General features: G+C 41.9%; 1 protein-coding gene across 1 annotated transcript in view; it reads right to left on the bottom strand.

Moving 5' to 3' along the window:
- Positions 1-397: 397 nt before the first annotated feature.
- ccdc166 (coiled-coil domain containing 166) overlaps positions 398-19,577 on the bottom strand; it is a 35,853-nt gene continuing 16,673 nt past the window's right edge. Inside the window, exons 5-8 of the mRNA XM_039752815.1 lie at positions 12,337-12,481; positions 3,059-3,138; positions 2,605-2,781; positions 398-770 (exon numbers count right to left, since the gene is read on the bottom strand). Of these exons, the coding sequence (XP_039608749.1) occupies positions 567-770; positions 2,605-2,781; positions 3,059-3,138; positions 12,337-12,481 (606 nt within the window). The 3' untranslated portion in view covers positions 398-566. The remainder of the gene's footprint in view (positions 771-2,604; positions 2,782-3,058; positions 3,139-12,336; positions 12,482-19,577) is intronic.

Here is a 19,577-nt window from a genome sequence, read left to right as displayed (position 1 = left end):
AAAGGAGCACAACTGCATTGACCCAGTGCCAGTCCTCCAACATGGCACTCATTAGTAGATGTTGTTCTGAATCTTAAGGTGTTCGTGGACCCCATCATGCAAGGCGCTCAGTTCATTGCCCAAGGTGGATATGCACAAGCGGCAGTATAAGATGTTTAAGATTGTGTGGAACGACCTGCTACAACACTGCTGATCAAAGTCCTGCACAACTTACAATCGACCGATAAACAGGGAGGGTCCATCTTGAAGTCTCAAGTGATGAGAGCGGGCTCTTTGAGTTCTGAACCCTGTCGATCAAAAAGAGTTTCAAGAGCACCAGCCCACTTCAAGCCCTGGTTCGGTTTTTTGCTTTGAGTAGACAGTAAAACCCTCCAATAAGGAAAACAGTTTTGTCATTTGTTTGTTTATTGCCAATTTCCAAACACAATGGGGTGTTTTTTTACATGCTTGGTTTATGTTAAAGTGAAAGGAAAAACTGCAGGGTTTTTATTGCTGGCATTGTTGTAGGAGCTTACTTTTTCCCATCACAGTAAAGCAATGTCATGGCAGTCACCTAGAAGCGCACCTCAGTCCTTCTGTCTGCGTCGAAGTCGCCTCAGATCCTCAGCGTACTTCCGCTCATTGAGCAGAAGCTGCTTCTGTGCCTGAAGCTTTACCTGCTGGGCGCGGAGAATCTCAGCTCGGCGGATCAGCTCCAACAGTTCCTGCCGCAGGCGACGGTTCTCCAGGACGATGTTCTGAGTGTGCTCCTGTAAGCAGCGTGATGCCTCCTGGAAGTGGAGAGAAATAGAAATTCAAAGTACGGCAGCTGTAGAAACCTTGATGGCACGATGTACCAGGATAAAGACTGAAGAATACATACCTGTTGGCATTTATCCCACTTTTCTAAAAAAATTTTCTACTCATTGTGATGACCAAAAAAAAGTCAGCCTCAAATGAGCTTAATGATGCCATTCTTATTATAAATATGGACAAAAGGCTAACAAGATAATAAATAAAAAATAAATATAGAGCACAATTACAGAAACTAGCAACAGCATCTAAACCAATGTCACTGGACACTGAGAAAAAAGCAAATATATTTCAGAAAGCCTTGCTCATTGGAAGGTAATGAAATCAATGGTCTAATTTAGCTTCATAAAATAGAAATTCAAGGACTTCAGGCAGCCTGGATAAATAAGCTCAATAAACCTTTTGTGTCCTCCAAAATGAAGGAAATTTTTATATCTTCCCAAAGCACAAAATATATTGGTTAAGACAGCTACAATCACAATTGTATTAAGAAAATAAAAATTTCTTAAATTGAGTCTGGGCAGTACTGTGGCGCAGTGGGTAGTGCTACTGCCTCGCAGTTACGAGACCTGGGTTTGCTTCCCGGGTCCTCCCTGCATGGAGTTTGCATGTTCTCCTTGTGTCTGCATGGGTTTCCTCCGGGTGCTCCGGTTTTCTCCCACAGTCCACAGACGTGCAGGTTTGGTGCATTGGCGATCCTAAATTGTCCTTAGTGTGTGTGTGTGCCCAGCGGTGGGCTGGTGCCCTGCCTAGGATTTGTTTCTGCCTTGCGCCCTGTACTGGCTGGGATTGGCTCCAGCAGACCCACATGAACCTTTGTTAGGATATAGCGGGTTGGACAATGACTGACTGACTGACTAAATTGAGTCCACTAATGCTATCTCTGTCTACTGAAGCCACAGGCGAAAAATAAAAACATCACACTAGGTGCCGATATCTGAAGAAAAATCAAAACCTTTTTGAAATGGAAATACAACACCACAGACCAATTTCACTATTAAACACAGATGTTAATATTCTGTCTGAAGTTCTTGCAGACACAGCAGGGAATGTGCCACCCATTTGTTTTTTTTTTTCCTTTTGATCAAATGGGATTGTGGTAAAGGCAGACAGACAATTACCATCAAATTTTCAAGGTAGGTTCAACATAACATATACGTCAACAGCTACAGTGCCTCTGGAGATCTTACTGCCTAGAAATATGGAATCTTTTTTCTAGTTCACCTGCTTTGCAGCATTGCTACTGTGCCTGAAATAATCAAATATTATGTAGCACCTTAGACAGTGATGTCATTTTACAATTTGCATATTATTGTAATATTTCATGTAATCGACTGCTTGCTCTTCCAGGATTGGTTCCTGCATTGTGCTCCACGATTCTAAACTGGTGTCTAGACTTTTATTACGCTAAGCTGGATAAATGGAATAGAAAATGAATGAATGAATAAATCAATGACTGTTATCATTACTACTACAGTGGACACCAAGACAAGACATGTGACTTGTATCTTCACTTTGTCCAACCCTTGGTCCTGGGAGGATCATCAGTTGCTGTTTGTCACAGTTCTGCTTATTGCGTTGGTCAGATGTTTCACAGTACGTGCTACGGCCATAGTTTATCAGTAACATTTCTATTATCTTTCTATAAAAAGCTATTTTTTTTTCAATGGGTAATACCTGCAGTTTTTGAATGTGATTTAAAAAAAAATGTTACTTCAAGTAATGTATGTACGTCTTTGTTAATCTGCCTGCCCCCTATTTTCTGAGTTTTACCCAAAGACACAGACAAAAGAGGGCAGAAGCAGTCCCCACCTTGTTAGCCGCCACGACTAAGGCTTGCACCTGCTGCTTGGCCGCTTCCTCACGACTTGCTTTTTCTTGCAGGCAGCGAGCTTTGACATCCAGCAGCCTCTGGCAGTGTTGGCCTCTCATCTGCATCACCTCCTTCTCCAGCTCCGCAATTCGAGACAACTGTTCCTGCTGGAGGAGCTGTGCAAGAAGAAAGAGAAAAGAGTTTGGAATCTGGGGTGGAGGAGGTCATGAGATGGAGCCCAGAGGATTAAATGTTTGATGTAAAGGGTTACAAATCAGCTGTGGTGCGAAACACATGATAGGTGAATGGAGAGAAAACCGAATGGAGACAAGCAGGTAAGGCCGAGATCCACACAACACAGCCACCCACACCAGCAACAAGTCCACCCAAAAGCACCCTTTGGTGTTTCTCTTATCAGTCACACTGCAGAGTAGTGACAACTTGAGGTGGTACCTTAAACTCGCGCAGGGCCTCGATTTCTTTTGTGAGTTTGGCCAGTTCATTCTCCTTCTGCAGAATCTTACTCGCCAAGTCTGAAAGACAATAAGTAGGTGAAGTTGTTGAGCCAGAACCCTTGAAACTATTTGTACCAGTACATGTGCAATTTGTAAATTCTCAAAAAGGGCTGAAAGTGCCATTATAGGCTACACTAGAGGGAATCCAAAAATCCACGGAATTGTAAAATCTTTATTATAAAACTTTGAGCAATTCTCTTTTAGTAACCTTCAAAACACTCTCGAGATTCTTTTACCTTTTACACTCTTTACTAGCAAAATACCTGTGCTTCGCAGCGGAGAAGTAGTGTGTTAAAAAAGTCATGAAAAAGAAAAGGAATCATTTTAATATATACAGTATTCATCTACATATATACATATATATACACATATCAACATATCTACACACACACATATACATATACACATACATACATACATACATACAGATAGATATACATATATACACACACACTATATATATATATATATATATATATATATATATATATATATATACACATATATATATATACATATATATATATACATATATATATATATATATATATATATATATATATATATATATATATATACATATATATATATATATATATATATATACATATATATACATATATATATATATAGTGTCCCTGGCCGGGGCAGGAGCCCGTCCCTGGCGGGGCAGGGGGGCCAGGAGGACCAGAGGAGGGCTTGTGCCTCCTCCAGACCGTGAGGGGGCGTCCATCCTGGTTATGTTGGGGGCCTCGGGTACAGGGCTTGGAAGCCCAACCCTGTAGGGGTCCGTGGCTACCGCCAGGCGGTGTCCAGGTGCCTGAGGAACACTGGAACCCAGCACTTCCTGGGGGATGATGACAGGGGACACCCGGACGGCTTCCGGGTGCGCAGCCGGCACTTGCGCCACACTGGGGTGTGGCAAGGACTGATTGCCGGGAAGCAGCTGGAGCCCATCTGGGTTCCTATAAAAGGGGCCGCCTCCCTCCAGTCATTGGCGGAAGTCGGGTGGCAGAGAGACTGAGCTGGAGTGAGGACTGGAGGCGGCCGGGAGAGAAAGGCACAGAGACTGTGTGGCCTGGACTTTGGGGGATCGGTGCTGGAGGCACTGGGGTTGTGAGTGCACGATTGAAGACTTGTAAATAATAGTGTAAATAAACGGCGTGTGGTGAAATTATGATGTCCGTCTGTCTGTGTCCGGGCCAGCGTTCACAATATGTATATACACATACATACATACACATGTATATACACACACACATATATATATATATATATATATATATATATATACAGTATATACACAGACACATCTACAGTGGTGTGAAAAACTATTTGCCCCCTTCCTGATTTCTTATTCTTTTGCATGTTTGTCACACAAAATGTTTCTGATCATCAAACACATTTAACCATTAGTCAAATATAACACAAGTAAACACAAAATGCAGTTTTTAAATGATGGTTTTTATTATTTAGGGAGAAAAAAAATCCAAATCTACATGGCCCTGTGTGAAAAAGTAATTGCCCCCTGAACCTAATGACTGGTTGGGCCACCCTTAAGCAGAAACTTAAATTTAAAAAACAGGTAAAAGTCCTCATTTTCATGATAGATTTATTCAGTAGCTTTGGAAGTTGTTGATAGTGCTCCATCATCTTAAGTATCTGTGGTGTGATGACGTCATGAACTCTGGTAGTCAGCATGTAGCAACGATGCACCATCACAATATGGCCACAAGCATTGAACGATACACAAAATGGCAGTGGTGACTTACAAAACAATAAATAAAATGGCACCGTGGTATTTCTCACAAACATGGTCATTAAAAAAAATAATGATCTTAAAGTTAAACTTAAGAAACAGAATCTGCACACCGTGAAATGTAGACCCTCAGAAGAGCACGAGATACTAATGGGGCAGCTGAAGGAGTTTAAGCAATGAAAACTTAAGCTGACCTGGAGGAAGTTTTTAAAATCATGAACAGACTTTTTGGGGTGTATGCCAACAGTTACTTTATAGTGAGTTCTTCAAGAAAAACATGGGGCAAAAATGGAGTTCAGTTAGGGGTTAGATAGCTTTTCTTCATTCTGAGAACCAATGACACATGAAATAAGCTACCAAAGATATTCTTGAAAAGGTTAGTTGATGTGGAAAGTCAGGTTAGGTTGGGTTGAATAGCCTGCTCTTCTCCAAAATGTTATTATCCCCTACATTGTCATAAAAATTGTTAGATGTTGATGAAGAAATTTAGAGAAGGCCAGAAGGAGTTGCATTACGTCTTTGTGGGCCTGGAGAAAGCATATGACAGGGCGTCTCGAGAGGAGTTGTGGTATTGTATGAGGAAGTCGGGAGTGGCAGAGAAGTATGTAAGAGTTGTGCAGGATATGTGTGACTGTGATGAGGTCTGTGTTGACGAATGCATTCAAGTTGGAGGTGGGATTACATCAGGGATCGGCTCTGAGACCTTTCTTATTTGCAATGGTGATGTACAGGTTGAGAGACGAGATTAGACAGGAGTCCCCGTGGACTATGATGTTTGCTGATGACACTGTGATCTGTAGCAATAGTAGGGAGCAGGTTGAGGAGACCCTGGATAGGTGGAGATATGCTCTAGAGAGGAGAGGAATGAAGGTCAGTAGGAACAAGACAGAATACATGTGTGTAAATGAGAGGGAGGTCAGTGGAATGGTGAAGATACAGAGAGTAGAGCTGGCGAAGGTGGATGAGTTTAAATACTTGGGATCAACAGTACAGTGTAATGGGGATTGTGGAAGAGATGTGAAAAGAGAGTGCAGGCAGGGTGGAGTGGTTGGAGAAGAGTGTCAGGAGGGATTTGTGACAGACGGGTATCAGCAAGAGTGAAATGGAAGGTCTACAGGACGGTAGTGAGACCAGCTATGTTATATGGGTTGTAGACGGTGGCACTGACCAGAAAGCAGGAGACAGAGCTGGAGGTGGCAGAGTTAAAGATGCTAAGATTTGCACTGGGTGTGATGAGGATGAAGAGGATTAGAAATGAGGACATTAGAGGGTCGGCTCAAGTTGGACAGTTAGGAGGCAAAGTCAGAGAGGCGAGATTGCGTTGGTTTGGACATGTGCAGAGGAGAGATGCTGAGTATATTGGGAGAAGGATGCTAAGGATAGAGCTGCCAGGGAAGAGGAAAAGAGGAAGGCCTAAATGAAGGTTTATGGATGTGGTGAGAGAGGACATGCAGGTGATGGGTGAACAGAACAAGATGAAGAGGACAGAGAGATATGGAAGAAGATGATCCGCTATGGCGACCCCTAATGGGAGCAGCTGAAAGAAGAAGTAGTTGGTATAAATAAATTACTTTCACTGTTCTGAGTCTCCCAAGTCTAATTTGTGAAACGTGAAGCCCACCCCTGCACAATTTAATGCCACTCCACATACCCAATGGACGGAGCACCTTCAGAAGGTATTCACACTCCTTAACTTTTTTTTTTTATTTTGCAGCCTGTAATAAGTATATAAGTTTAATATGTCACTGTGCACTGTACAGAATATTATTTATAAATCCACTCACATGTACAGCTAACACAAGGCCAGATTTAGCACAGTGGAGTTCACCATACAAGAACTGTTAGGGAAGCTTTTTAAGTCAAGATAAGTTAAGGACAAACTGCGAAATGGGCATTCTGTGTGTCAGAGTCAGCATGACATTGGACCTTCTTTTCCTTGTTTGGAATGGCAGGATTTACCTAAGTAAGGGCCTTCACATGAAGAAAGGGTATAAAGCAGGGGTGAGGAAACTTTTGGCTCGGGTGCCACATTCATTTTTACAATTTGACAGACGAGCTGGGCCAGCACTGGATGCATACATATCAAACATAAAAAAGGCATTACAGTGTTAATAATTCCATTCCCTTTTAGTGGGAACAGTGTTGTTGATCACCCTTTTTTGCCAGTGCATCGAAGTCTGGTGTTAGTTTTGTTGTGGCAATTCTCAGAACAGATCTGAGGTGTTCATCGCTCAACTTGGATCTGTGGGGTGTTTTGTTGGTGTTCATCACACTAAAAGTCTGTTCACACACATACGTAGAGCCAAACAACACCAGTATGCTCTGTGCCATTTTCTGGATGTTTGAAAATTTGGTTGCGCTTATTGAAGCATAAAACTCATCTAGTTTAAGAGAGTTGAACTTCTCCTTTAAGACGGTGTCACACTGGAGGTCAATCAGTTTCAACTGCAATTCTCGTGGCACCGTTTCAGGGTCCTGTGTGAAGGGATATGACACCAGCTGAAGTGACTTGTACATTTTTCCAAAAATCTGAGAACCGGCGGCAGAATTCTCCATTCGGGTTGTCCAGTGATTTCCTGTATTTTTTTCACAAGTCGAGGGGCCTTTTTCAGCGTAGCCAGTTTGGGGGAAATGAACAAATGAGTTGTTTGACATTTGCTTTGAGAATAAAGCTAGCTTGGTTTTGAAGGCTCTGACGTTTGTGTACATTTCATGCACAAATTGGTCCCGTGCAGCTTCACGTTCAGCTCATTCATATGTGTCAATATGTCCACAGCAAAAGCTAAATCACAAAGCCAATCTGTGTCACTCTGCTCAGGAAAATCATCAGCTTTCTCAAGTAGCTCTAAAAATGAGAATCTCCTGCTTGAGCTCCCACACTCGTCGACATACTTTCCTCAAACTTAACCAGCGGACATTGGAGTGGTAAAGCAAGTCCTGGTGATCAGCGTCAATTTCTTCAAGAAACTTAATAATCTGACAATGCTGAAGTCCCCTCGCTCGAATAAAGTTAACGAGTTTTACAACTGGCCTCACTACGTAGTCAAGCTGCAATACGGATTTACAAAGTGCTTCCTGGTGGATTAGGCAGTGTAAGAAAATTACCTCCTGCTCAGGGATGTCCTCCTTCACCTTCTCCTGGATTCTTTTCAGCAACCCGATGTTTGAGGTCCTTTGCCACTCACAAATATGTAATATTCGATCATTTTCCTCAATAAATAAATGACCAAGTATAATATTTTTGTCTCATTTGTTTTTGACTGGTTTCTTTTTATCTACTTTTAGGAGTTGAGTGAAAATCTGATGATGTTTTAGGTCATATTTATGCAGAAATAGAGAAAATTCTAAAGGGTTCACAAACTTTCAAGCACAACTGTACATCGGGCTCCCACTTTGGTGATAGTCTTGTCATGGCTTCGTCGTCTGTTATACCGTGTAAACCGTCATTAAAGAAAGCCAAGTTATTTCTCCTATGTGATTTCTTACCGCCGTATCACTAAGGGAGGGGTATCTCCTTTTAAAATTAAATCTTTATAGTTCTGGGTTATGTAACATGCCGCAATTACAAAAGAACTTATTCCAACAAGGGAGCTAGTGCCCTCTGCTGGATTCACAGCCTTGGACTAAAATCATTTAAATTTGTTTTTTTCCATCAACAAGCAACAGTCAATGCCCCAAAATAACAAAGTGAAAACAGAATTTTAGAAAGTTGTGCACATTTATTAAGAGGGAGAAACTGAAACATCCCATTGACACAAGTATTCAGACCCTTTATCCAGTACTTCATTTTAAGCCCCTTTGGCAGCGATTCCAGCCTGGAATATTCTTGGGTCTGACACAACAAGATTTGCACACCTGAATATGGGGATTTTCTGCCATTCTTCTCTGCAGACCCTCTAAAGCTCTCTCAGGTTGGATGGAGGCTGTCTGTGGATGTCTGTTTTCAGTTCTCTTCAGAGATGTTCGACTGGGTTCAGGTCCAGGCTCTGGTTGGGCCACTCAACGACATCATTAGAGTTGTCCCCATGTCCCTAATATGTCGTCTTTACTTTGTACTATGCGCCATAGTCCTGTTAGAAAGTGAACGTTTAGCTCAGTCTGAGTTTGTAGAGCGAGTTTTAACTACGCATATCTCTTTTCAGCTTTCCCTCAACCCTGTCTACTCTCCCAGTCCCTGCTGTTTAAAAACAACCCAACAGCAAATTGCTGCCATCATCGTGCCTTACAGTTGGAATGGTATTGTACAGCTGATGAGCAGTTCCTGGTTTCCTCCAGATTTGATGCTAATCTTGGTTTCATCAGACGAGAGCCTCCTGTTTCTTCCCATCTGAGAGATTAGGGTTAGGGTTAAGTGACTTTCTCGAGACCTCAAGTGGGCTTCCATGCGTCTGTTACAGAGGAGAGGCTTCTGTCTGGCAATTCTGTTATAAAGCCCATATTGGTGGAGTGTTGCAGTGATAACTGTCCTTCTGTAAAATTTCTCTCATCACCACACAAGTTCTTGGAAGCATGACCATCAAGTATTTGGTCACGTCTCTTATAATGGCTCTTCTCCCCCATTTGCTTAGCTTGGCCAGGCAGCCAGCTCTAGGAAGAGTTGTGGCTGATCCAAACATCTTCCATTTAAGAACTATGGAGGCCTCTGTGCTCTTGAGAACCTTCATTGCTGTAGGAATATTTTTGCTGCCTTCTCCAGATCTGTGCTTTGACACGCTCCTGTCTCGAAGCTCTGCTGACAACTCCTTTCACCGCATGGATTGGATTTGTGCATCGATACGCATTATCAGCTGTGGGACCTTCTATAGACAGCTGTGTGCCATTCCTAATCATGTCCAGTCAATTAAACGCACCACTGGTGCACCCCAAACAAGGTGCAGAAATATCTCGACCAACAGCATGCGATGCACCAGAGCCATAGTAAAGGGTCTGAACACTTGTGCCAGTGTGAGATTTTTTTTAAAATAAATTTGCAAAACTTTCTAAAATCCTGCTTTCCCTTTGCCATTGTGAGGTATTGAATGTTGCTTGAAGAGAGAAAAATGAATTTAAATGATTTTAGCACAAGGCTGCAACAGAATGTGTGAAAAGTGAAAGGCTCAGAGAATTTTCTGAAAGCACTGCAAATATGGCTTCGGGGTTAGAGTGGCCTTGAAAAGCTCAGTGCTGATAGCGTAAGCGGAATTTGTTATTCTGCTCATAATGAGATGAGATGAGAAGAGTTGAGGATGTACTCTAGCTAGACATAAAGGAATTCCTGTGTGAGTACACCATAAATAATTTAAAGCCATTATTATTTTGGCAGTAGTAAAGAACTTGGATTTATCTATGGAGCTCTGAGTGAGAGCTCCATACCACCACGGCAGAGTGGTGGCTCTGAGGCTAGGGATATGCACTGGCAATCGGAAGGTTGCCGGTTCGAATCCTGTAAAATGCCAAAAGGGACTTTGCTCTGTTGGGCCTCTTGAGCAAGGCCCTTAACCTGCAATTGCTCCATCCTGAGTATGACGTTAATCTGCATCCATCCCTGCATGTAGGCCCTCTAACCTGCAGGGAGTTGGTGGCAGAATTGACACTCCAGCCACCAAAAAAAACCTTACACTGTTCCACTCCATCTGATTTAGTGTGGTGCTGAGGTATCACCCGTTGCATGGCTGCACTTGGGTCCTAATCTGAGATCCCAAGTTGGTTTTTCATGTGGTGAGTGTGGCAATGCACTGTATCAGCGTGTGCTCCTAACCTCTCTCCTCTCCGAGTGCGGTCACAGCAAAGCGAACTGTAAGTTATTTCAGAAGCACAAATCCTAAAAGGTCACAAATACGTGAGTCCATATTGATGCTGGGTGGCATGATAGTGCAGTGGCAGCGCTGTTGCCTCACAGTAAGAAGACCAGGGTTTGTGTCCCGGGTCGTTTGTGTCCCGGTTCTTCTCTGCATTGAGTGTGCTTGTCTTTTCCCCCCACAGTCCAAAGAGACATGCAAGTTAGGAGGATTGACAATACTAAATTGGCCTGGGTGCGTGTTTGCCCCGCGATGGACTGGCACCCTATGCTATGAACGGATGGGCGGTCCGGCATTGATTGGGGTGCTTGGCTGATTGCTTGTTCACGTGCTTGTTCAATGCGAGAGCAAATCAATCAGATGCCTTATTCACACCTCAGAGTAGGTAGAGGACAACGCCTGCACCTGGGGTGCAGGATGGCAAGGAGCACGTACCAGTTAGAATGGAGGCAGGTGGTCGGCAGTATGCCCCTAAGGAAGAGTGCAGGAGTGGTCCTGCCGTACAGTGTATCCCTCTTGACTGGGGTTTGCTGATGGACTGGCAGTAGGACCCCAAACCCGGGATGAATGGATGTCTGCACCTATCGGCGGGCATCCCCTCATGTTTTTAGGGTTCTGACGGGATAAGCTAGAGAGAGAGAGAGGTATAGGGGCTTGTGTCTGTTTTAAAGAAAGAAACTTGCCTGGGATTTTAACCTCATTTTATGGAATACATTTATTGCTTGTTTTTAACCTCCACTTTTCCACGTTTTAATGGATTATTTATTGAATGTCTTTTTCACGGCACTTCTGAACACGGTTTGGTTTTCATTAAAAGCACTTGGCACTTGTGCACCAAACCCTGGCTGGCTTGGTGTTTCCTCATTTGCCTGTGAAGGTGCCAAACAACGTGTGGCTACAGCAGGAACTGCCGCGTGTCCAATCCTTGGCGTTTCACAGTAATCCACTTTGTTGTTGTGTCAATCAAACAAGTTGTATTGTCCACGTTATATAGATCCACACTTACAAATGAAACTCCAAACAGACACGATAAGAAAACCGTGTGTTTCCACAGCCCTGTTAATCCACATCCCATAACTCCCACTACCCAGCACCCCTTCTTAAAGTAACAAAATACCTCATTAAAACTGAATAATTATCTAGCCCTATTCTTAATGTATAAACTAATCTTGCACTGCAAAAATAAATTTAACATACTTTCAAATTAACTGAACAGAAACATGTTGATACAGAATACAGAATTTGGCTCATCTCCATTTATGACTTTTGACCTTTCCGGGTTCAAGAGGCTCCCAGAAGCAACCAATGAGATTGGAGCCGACCCTCACAGTCACAACCATCTCAAGAACACTGAAGTCAGTGCTTTGATAATCAGACATTACTGTTTTCCCAGAGTTCATTTTTCCTGTCCACACTGCTGCCTGACACTCAGTGTCTTGAAATGCGCACATTTTGGAAGTGTTCTCAAAAAGATTGCTTGGTGGCCAAAAACAGCGTGTAGATGGAGGCCAACACAAATAAAAAAAAAAAAAGACATATTTTGAAATGTATCCATGTTAGTGCAAACGAAGTCTTAAGTAGAAGTGAGCTTAATAACAAAAAACATTGACTTGAATTTATTAGAAACCAACACAAAATAACAAAATTACGGCCAACAGATTTCATTTTCCGATTTCTTACCATCTCTTGCCTCCATGAACTGCGCCTGAATCTCTTCAGTTTTCTTCTGGATTTCCATCATCTGCTGTTGGTTTTGATCGCTGAGGGTGATGATGATGTTCTGACGCTTCTGTGTGCTCTTTGACATGTATGACGCACACTCTTGCTGGCAAGAAAAGGACAGAAGAAAAGTGTCAGGACATGGGGGTTAAGTTCAGCAAACCTACAGACATGCCTGAATTCAGAATCTTTAAGTTGTCATCCTAGATGAAGATGCACTGGGAACTGAAAGCTTTGTCTAAGGACTTTGAGCTCCTGCTTGTTTATCACAGTTCAGTACAATGGATGTTAAGTTGCAGCTTCCACGCCAATTCAAAGATGCAGAGGTACCTGAACTTGTCCAGTTTGATCAGCCACTCCTTTGTCTCTTTGGCTTCTTCGCTTTGTCCACCTAATATGTCCCTCACATCTGTCCTGGGATTTTCTCCACTTTTACTTAAGAAAGCACCCTGGGTTACATTATAGCCTTGACATGCAACATGAAATGTGGTGGCAGAACGTACGTGTGTGGTGTGCCCATCAAGAACTGCTAACAAGGTCCAATGGACATAGAGTACCAATTGAGTGGCAGAGATGTTTCAGGGTTGAGCAAGTAGCGCCTCATTCCATGACATGAACCAGTCAGGGATTGTTCATAGACTGAAAAACAAGTCCCTCATATCATCACAGCCAAACAAACCCAAACTCTAAAATCAAATTCTTTAACTGAAAAGGATTTGCTTAGAAGCTAGTCTTGCACTTCTTCTCTCCTATTTTTGCAGTTTGGGTAAAGCTTTTGTTTCACAGCAATCTAATTTAACATGGGCATCACAATGCCATGGGTCTACTTAATAAAATTGTTCTGGCAGCCCATCCCCACCTGGGCATTCTACAATATAATTGGGTTCTGGGTAGCCGAAGAAGAAGATTAAATTGTGCACATCCTTGGATTCTAAGCCCTGCACTTTTTCTCCCGTTTCCCCCGTGGGCAGCTCTAGTGCATGGTATGTTAGACTAAAATAGTGCGTCTTCAGCCGGGATTTAAAAGCACAGACTGAAGGGGCTTCTCTTACGCAAGCAGGCAGATCCTTCCACAGCTTTGTGGCCCTGTAGCTAAATGACGGACCTCCAGCGGTCCTTGGAATCTTTAGCAGGCCAGCATCTTGAGATCTTAATGTAAAGTGATAAGTTCAGATAAGCAAGGATGGCCTTGGCGATTTAAAACCTCACATTTAAGAAGGAGGATTTTTGAAATGTGCCCTAAACCTAACTTAACGCCAGGGTAAGGATTTTGGGAAAGGAGTTATGCGATTGTATTTTGTAGTTATTTAATGGTTCTTGATGCAAAATTTGGAATTAACTGAAAAGGTGCAAATGGAACAACTTGTGAATAAAACACATTAATATTGCTACAAATAAATGTTGGAATGAATTTATATGCATCCTTCAACTTAGAAAACATCTTAATTCTTCCATATTTCTCAGATAAAAAGGCAGCTTTTAGAAAGTGCTACAACATTTGTGCTGAAAGATAATTGGTATCAAAGGGCCTTTCACACTGCACACCGATTTAACATAATTTTAGAGATTCAGGGCAGCCGCACTCCACTCCCCTGAGCGCCAGTCCTGTAGCTTGACACTCAGAAACCAGCCTGCGACTCAGGCAGCCCATTCGTAACTGTGGTATTTCCTGGTAATGTAATGTAAAAAATGACAGCGGAGGATGAACCTTATCAATTACTTGCAACATGTGTCGCATCATTTATATTCTACCCCTAAGTACTAATACTTTCATTTTAAAAGATTCACATTTCATATAATGCCATTCGCAAAGCCTTGCCTCACCGCAAGCATCCAAGAATCACAATGGCACATATTGAGTATACTGGATATTGAATTGTCACTTTGTAAAATGTTGTTAATATCTGGAATGTTACTAAAGTGTCAGTCACATATATAAAGTCTATTAAATGTCTCTGACGTTTGTAATGCATGTGTTTAGTTATAAAGGGCAGATTGGTGCCTTTTTAAGTTCTGTCCAGCAAATTAAAGAGCTTGGATGTTTAGCCGAGTTTTGTTTTTCAGTCATCCCTGCAGTATTTTTATTGCTTTAATGCCTATTTAATGTTTTATCATTTTAACCCTACTTTTTTCACATATATATATATATTTTTTTTTTTAACTGTGGTGGGTTGGTGTCCTGCCCAGGGTTTGTTTCCTGCCTTGTGTCCTGTGTTGGCTGGGATTGGGACCCCCGTGACCCTGTAATTAGGATATAGTGGGGTGGATAATGGATGGATATATATTTTTAATGTATTGTTTTGTCAGATGTTCCAAGGACACACTGTATTATGTACTGTATGTGGATAAGTGTATGTCTATGTGTAGCTTTAGGTGCCTTTCATCAAGTGGTATTATTTAACACCCTAACCCTGATGATACATTGCAAGTTTAATAAAAACGAACAGTTTAATGATCCACAGATGGCCTGACAAGTTGTAACAAATTGTATTTTAATGTTGGCAATTAGCAAGTCCACTATGAACACAGTCAAGAAGCGACCTGAAGTGGCACACTGAGCTGTTAAGGTTTTGAATTTAAACGCCCAGCAGGTTTCCAATTACAGAATTTCTTCACAAATTCATTTAAAAGAAAATGTGTGAAATTATTTATAGAAAAAAATCTTGACACTGAACTTTTTTTCCCCCCTGTTTTTAAGTGTACACACACACACAAAATAAACCCCAAACATTAGTCTATTTTCAAGATGGTAAGGAAGATTTATGCTAATCATACCATGTTAAACTCTAATACCAAACTTCTTAACACAACATAATGGTCTTAGCATGAATATACAGTAAGAATATACTTTAGTGCTTGAGAATGCCATATTATATTATAGTTGTCATTGACTTGGCTACCTGTGGATAATTTTTCCACCCAATGAAAAATCAGTTAAAATTACCTTAAATCTTATTTTCTCTTTCTTTATTTTTCTCTGATTGATTAATGGCCATTTTGAAAAAGTGTGAAACAGCAGAAAATGACCGGCTCTCTGGAGAGCTACTAGTCATTTGCATACCTTTACAGAACCATATCTTTAGAATTTTTAATAAAACCTTCACTTATCTTTCAGATTTTTAACACAACTTTTACTTTTCACCTAATTTAGTTGGGCGGCACGGTGGCGCAGTGGGTAGCGCTGTTGTCTCACTGTTAGGAGACCTGAGTTCGCTTCCCGGGTCCTCCCTGCATGGAGTTTGCATGTTCTCCTTGTGTCTGCGTGGGTTTCCTCCCACAGTCCAAAGACATGCAGGTTAGGTGCATTGGCGATCTTAGTGTGCCCTGCGGTGGGCTGGCACCCTGCCCAGGGTTTGTTCCTGCCTTGCGCCCTGTGTTGGCTGGGATTGGCTTCAGCAGACCCCCGTGACCCTGTAGTTAGGATATAGCGGGTTGGAAACTGACTGACTAATTTAGTTGTAGTTGTCTCCTCATTGTTCTTGTATCACTTATCACAGTAAATCTCTGCAGCTGAATTGGTGTCGGACTTGAGCAGTGCTGGCTGGTCAGCCGGTAGCTCGTAAGAGGATTAGCCGAGCTGCTTAGCTGGCTACGTCCCAAACACAGTCAGCTACGGCTTTGTAATGGAAGGATTTTTCTAAAGAGAGGGGGGGATCAAGAGAGCAGATGGGCGTTGGTCGCTCAGCGCGAAACCCAGCTGCATTACTAATGTTTTGGGAGAAATGTTCTAAAGATACAGCCAAGGTCATGCTGACTTGTTTTTCACTTCATCAGGACCAAGTGCAAAACAACACCGCGTCCCGTGGAAAGGTGTGTGTGCTGAAACTAATCACTTCTGTATACAATGCTTGCACGTAAGCCGCTTTGGGCAAGGACGCTCAATTAGTATATAAGGGAAGGTTTCGCCCTCAGTTTCTTTGGAGGCTCAACCGTGGGGACAGCGCGCACCGCCCGGTATTTAAAAAAGGCAAATGAGTTGGTCCTCTGACAAGACTGACAAGTGGGTCTACTGGTCTGGGATGATGGCTCTGGGTCTTTTTGTATGTCTGTAAGTATTGTTTTGTTTTGTATGTCTGCATTATATGTGTTTGATTATTATAGTTGATTAAGTAAATAAAATAGAAGTATTGGACCTCTTCTCTCTGATTCTTTGCCTACTTATGTTCTAATCCCTTGAACCATTTTCCCAAATCAAAACAGGCTTTCCTACCGTTTCTTTCCTTTCAGCCTGTATTTCAAGCACCAGAAAGTGAGCCTAGTCCATCGCTGGAGTCAACTGCTCTGCCACTAACACAAGACTGAGTAACAAGGTTTTTAGTTTATTGTAAATTTTTGTTGTTTTTTATGTTGTTTTATCTTTGCCTTATAAGGCTACAGAGATGTGAAGTTGAGATTTTTTTCACAAATTTTGCCCAGAAGGACGTTACATACAGTAGTGTGAAAAGACACCTAGTTGTGCGGCGAGTTTGTGTGTACTGTATATACACGATCTCGTGTCAGTCAAAAATACAACTGATGCTTTGTGCCCTTCAGTTTGAGAGCAGACACTACAGCACTCTGTCCTGGCGAACAGTTGATGGAGTGCAGGAAGATGTCACAAATTCTCCAGTGTGGCATTACTTCACAGCTGTACCTTCTGTTGTCTGTGGACAACTGTAATTTGTTAACAGAATATTTTTTCATACTACCACATTATAGAGGCAGACAGGAAGGTTTTCAGACTGTCGTGGACTTCTTTTCATTTTAATTTTAGTTTCCAACCATATGTATCCAAATGTCACCCTAGGCTGACATTCTAGTAGTGGCATTGGTAGCAGCCATTTTCACTCATGTGCTGCACGCTTGATCTGTTTAGAGAAATTTGGAATGCAAAAAAGAAAAAAGATAGCCTGCCAATACAGCCATTATTGCTGCATGTTTTCTGCAATATCACTCCCCAAGCGCATATTCATCTGACTTGAAGACAAAAGAACATCGCCATATGTAACTGAATTTTTCTATTTTGCATCAAGCCCCTCCACATTTTCTCACCAGTCCTGTTCCTTTCTCGTGTTCACAGGCTTCTAAGCGATTATTCCGCTCAAAGCATCTTTAAGTACTTGCCATTGCAGGCAGATATCTCCCTATTAAAAAAGGAAATCCTGGAACGAGACTTTCTCGGAGATTTTGACAAGTCCCACCCACCTCTCCAACATTTACCACCACACCCACGATCCAATCGCTTCTCATTCGTGTGAATGCTATTGTTAGACAGTTCCTGTGTTCTCAGCTCCAAGCGGGGTTGGAAATAAAAGACAAAGAGTAGAAGACAAAGTAGAACATCATAAAGAGGTTAAAAAATGTTGGAGCGATACACATGCAGAGCAGGTTAGAGATTATGAAAGTACTAAAATTCGAAAGTCTCAAAAAACTAAGTAAAGATCACATTAGTGCTATCCATCCATCCATTATCCAACCCGCTATATCTTAACTACAGGGTCACGGGGGTCTGCTGGAGCCAAACCCAGCCAAGACAGGGCGCAAGGCAGGAAACAAACCCCGGGCAGGGCACCAGCCCACCACAGACATTATTGCTAACAAACGGAAATTATTACTTGGTGAAATAACGGAACAGCGAAAAGAGATTGAATATATGGACAGAAGTATGTAGTTATTGTTTGGTTTTAAACTTTAAGTCGGAGACTTGTAGATTGCCATCAGAGAAAAGTAGTGCTTCTTTCCAATGAAGAGGCCTATCCACGAGAATTAAAAGATTTGTTGTTTGATGAAAGTGAAATCCACAAAAGCGAGTGGCAGAGACGTAAAGTGGCTAACGCGTAGCGCAGGCCGGGGGTCGGCAAGCGAGCAGAGGGCGATTGAAAACAAGTCAGAATGCAGCTAGCATGCATGGCTGTCTGTTAGGTTGTGTCTGTCTGTTAAATTCATTTTTATTAATTTTTCAGATTCAGGACAGATATCAGTACACAGTCATATCAAATCTGACTTACATAAAAATAATTTGAAGAGTCAAAAAACACATATGAGCCAAGAATCAAAACTGAGTCACTTTCAACTGGTCTGAACGTAGCCTTAGTAGCCCAGTATTTGCTTTTCAACTCATTTTTACAATTGAAAAACTTCCCTCGCACTGCTGCAGGACTGGGGGTTGGGGGATAGGGAATGGTCCTTAAGTCCCTCCGTAGATGGTTCCTATGGTGTGCTGAAATTATTATTAGGCAAGACTTTAGAGGACCTACACAATTTTACACTGTTAAGTATTTTGCCTTTTCTGTTTTTTATAGTTGGCTGAATGTACCTAAGTTCACTGTCAGATTTAGCTTGATTAGTTTTTTATCTTAAGACTTACGGACTCCATTAATTATGCAAATCTATTAAAAGCACACCCATGTAATGCAAACATCTTTTGTTTTATTATTACCTCATTAGCTTTTTTCTTATGACTAGCGGACTGCATTACTTCTGCTAATCTATTAAAAGCACACCCATGCAATGCTACCCAAATTCTCAGAAGAAACATCACATAGTGCATACTTTTCTTACCACATCTCTATCAGGGTTTCCTCTTCCCTGGGCACCCACAAATGTTTCACACTCCTGCTTACCAAAGCATTTAACATAGTCGCTTTCTGATCGGTCAATGGGAGCCAAAATGCAGAATCATCTTGAAGTACGTCTTACCTGCTGATCTCAATCCAACAATACTGACAAACTATCAGAAGCCTGTAAGGCACTCGGCATAAGCAAAGAGATTCTGGTAGCACTCGCCATAGCTAATTGTACATCACACAGTACAAAGCTGGGACACTAAGGGAACATCTTAATTACCCTGGCATATTTCAAACACTGGTTATAATGCAAGACTGTGCAGAAATTGAATTACAGATGCTTAATAAGGAGTTTAACTAGTTAGAAAAATTACTATGTCTTTTGTCACAGCAACTCTAACAGTTACAGGGGGTCTGAATCAACAAGGAAGGTAAAATAGGAGGAGTCGTAAGGATGAACGTTTGCAAAACTGGCATCAAAAATGCTCTTTAGTTATTGGAGAAAAACATTGATTCACATTAGTGTTGTGTGACTTTTCTCATTGTTTGTTTAAATTACACTCTGGGCCAGTTAGCATAAAAACAGGATACACAAACAGTGATAAATAACAGATGGTTGCAACACCAAACCAATGGCAAGCTATTTGGTTGGGCTAC

Source organism: Polypterus senegalus, chromosome 4 (assembly GCF_016835505.1).
Source record: "Polypterus senegalus isolate Bchr_013 chromosome 4, ASM1683550v1, whole genome shotgun sequence".
Classification (NCBI taxonomy): domain Eukaryota; kingdom Metazoa; phylum Chordata; class Cladistia; order Polypteriformes; family Polypteridae; genus Polypterus; species Polypterus senegalus.
Note: the sequence above shows the minus strand (reverse complement) of the source record. Positions and strands in the feature narration are given on the sequence as shown.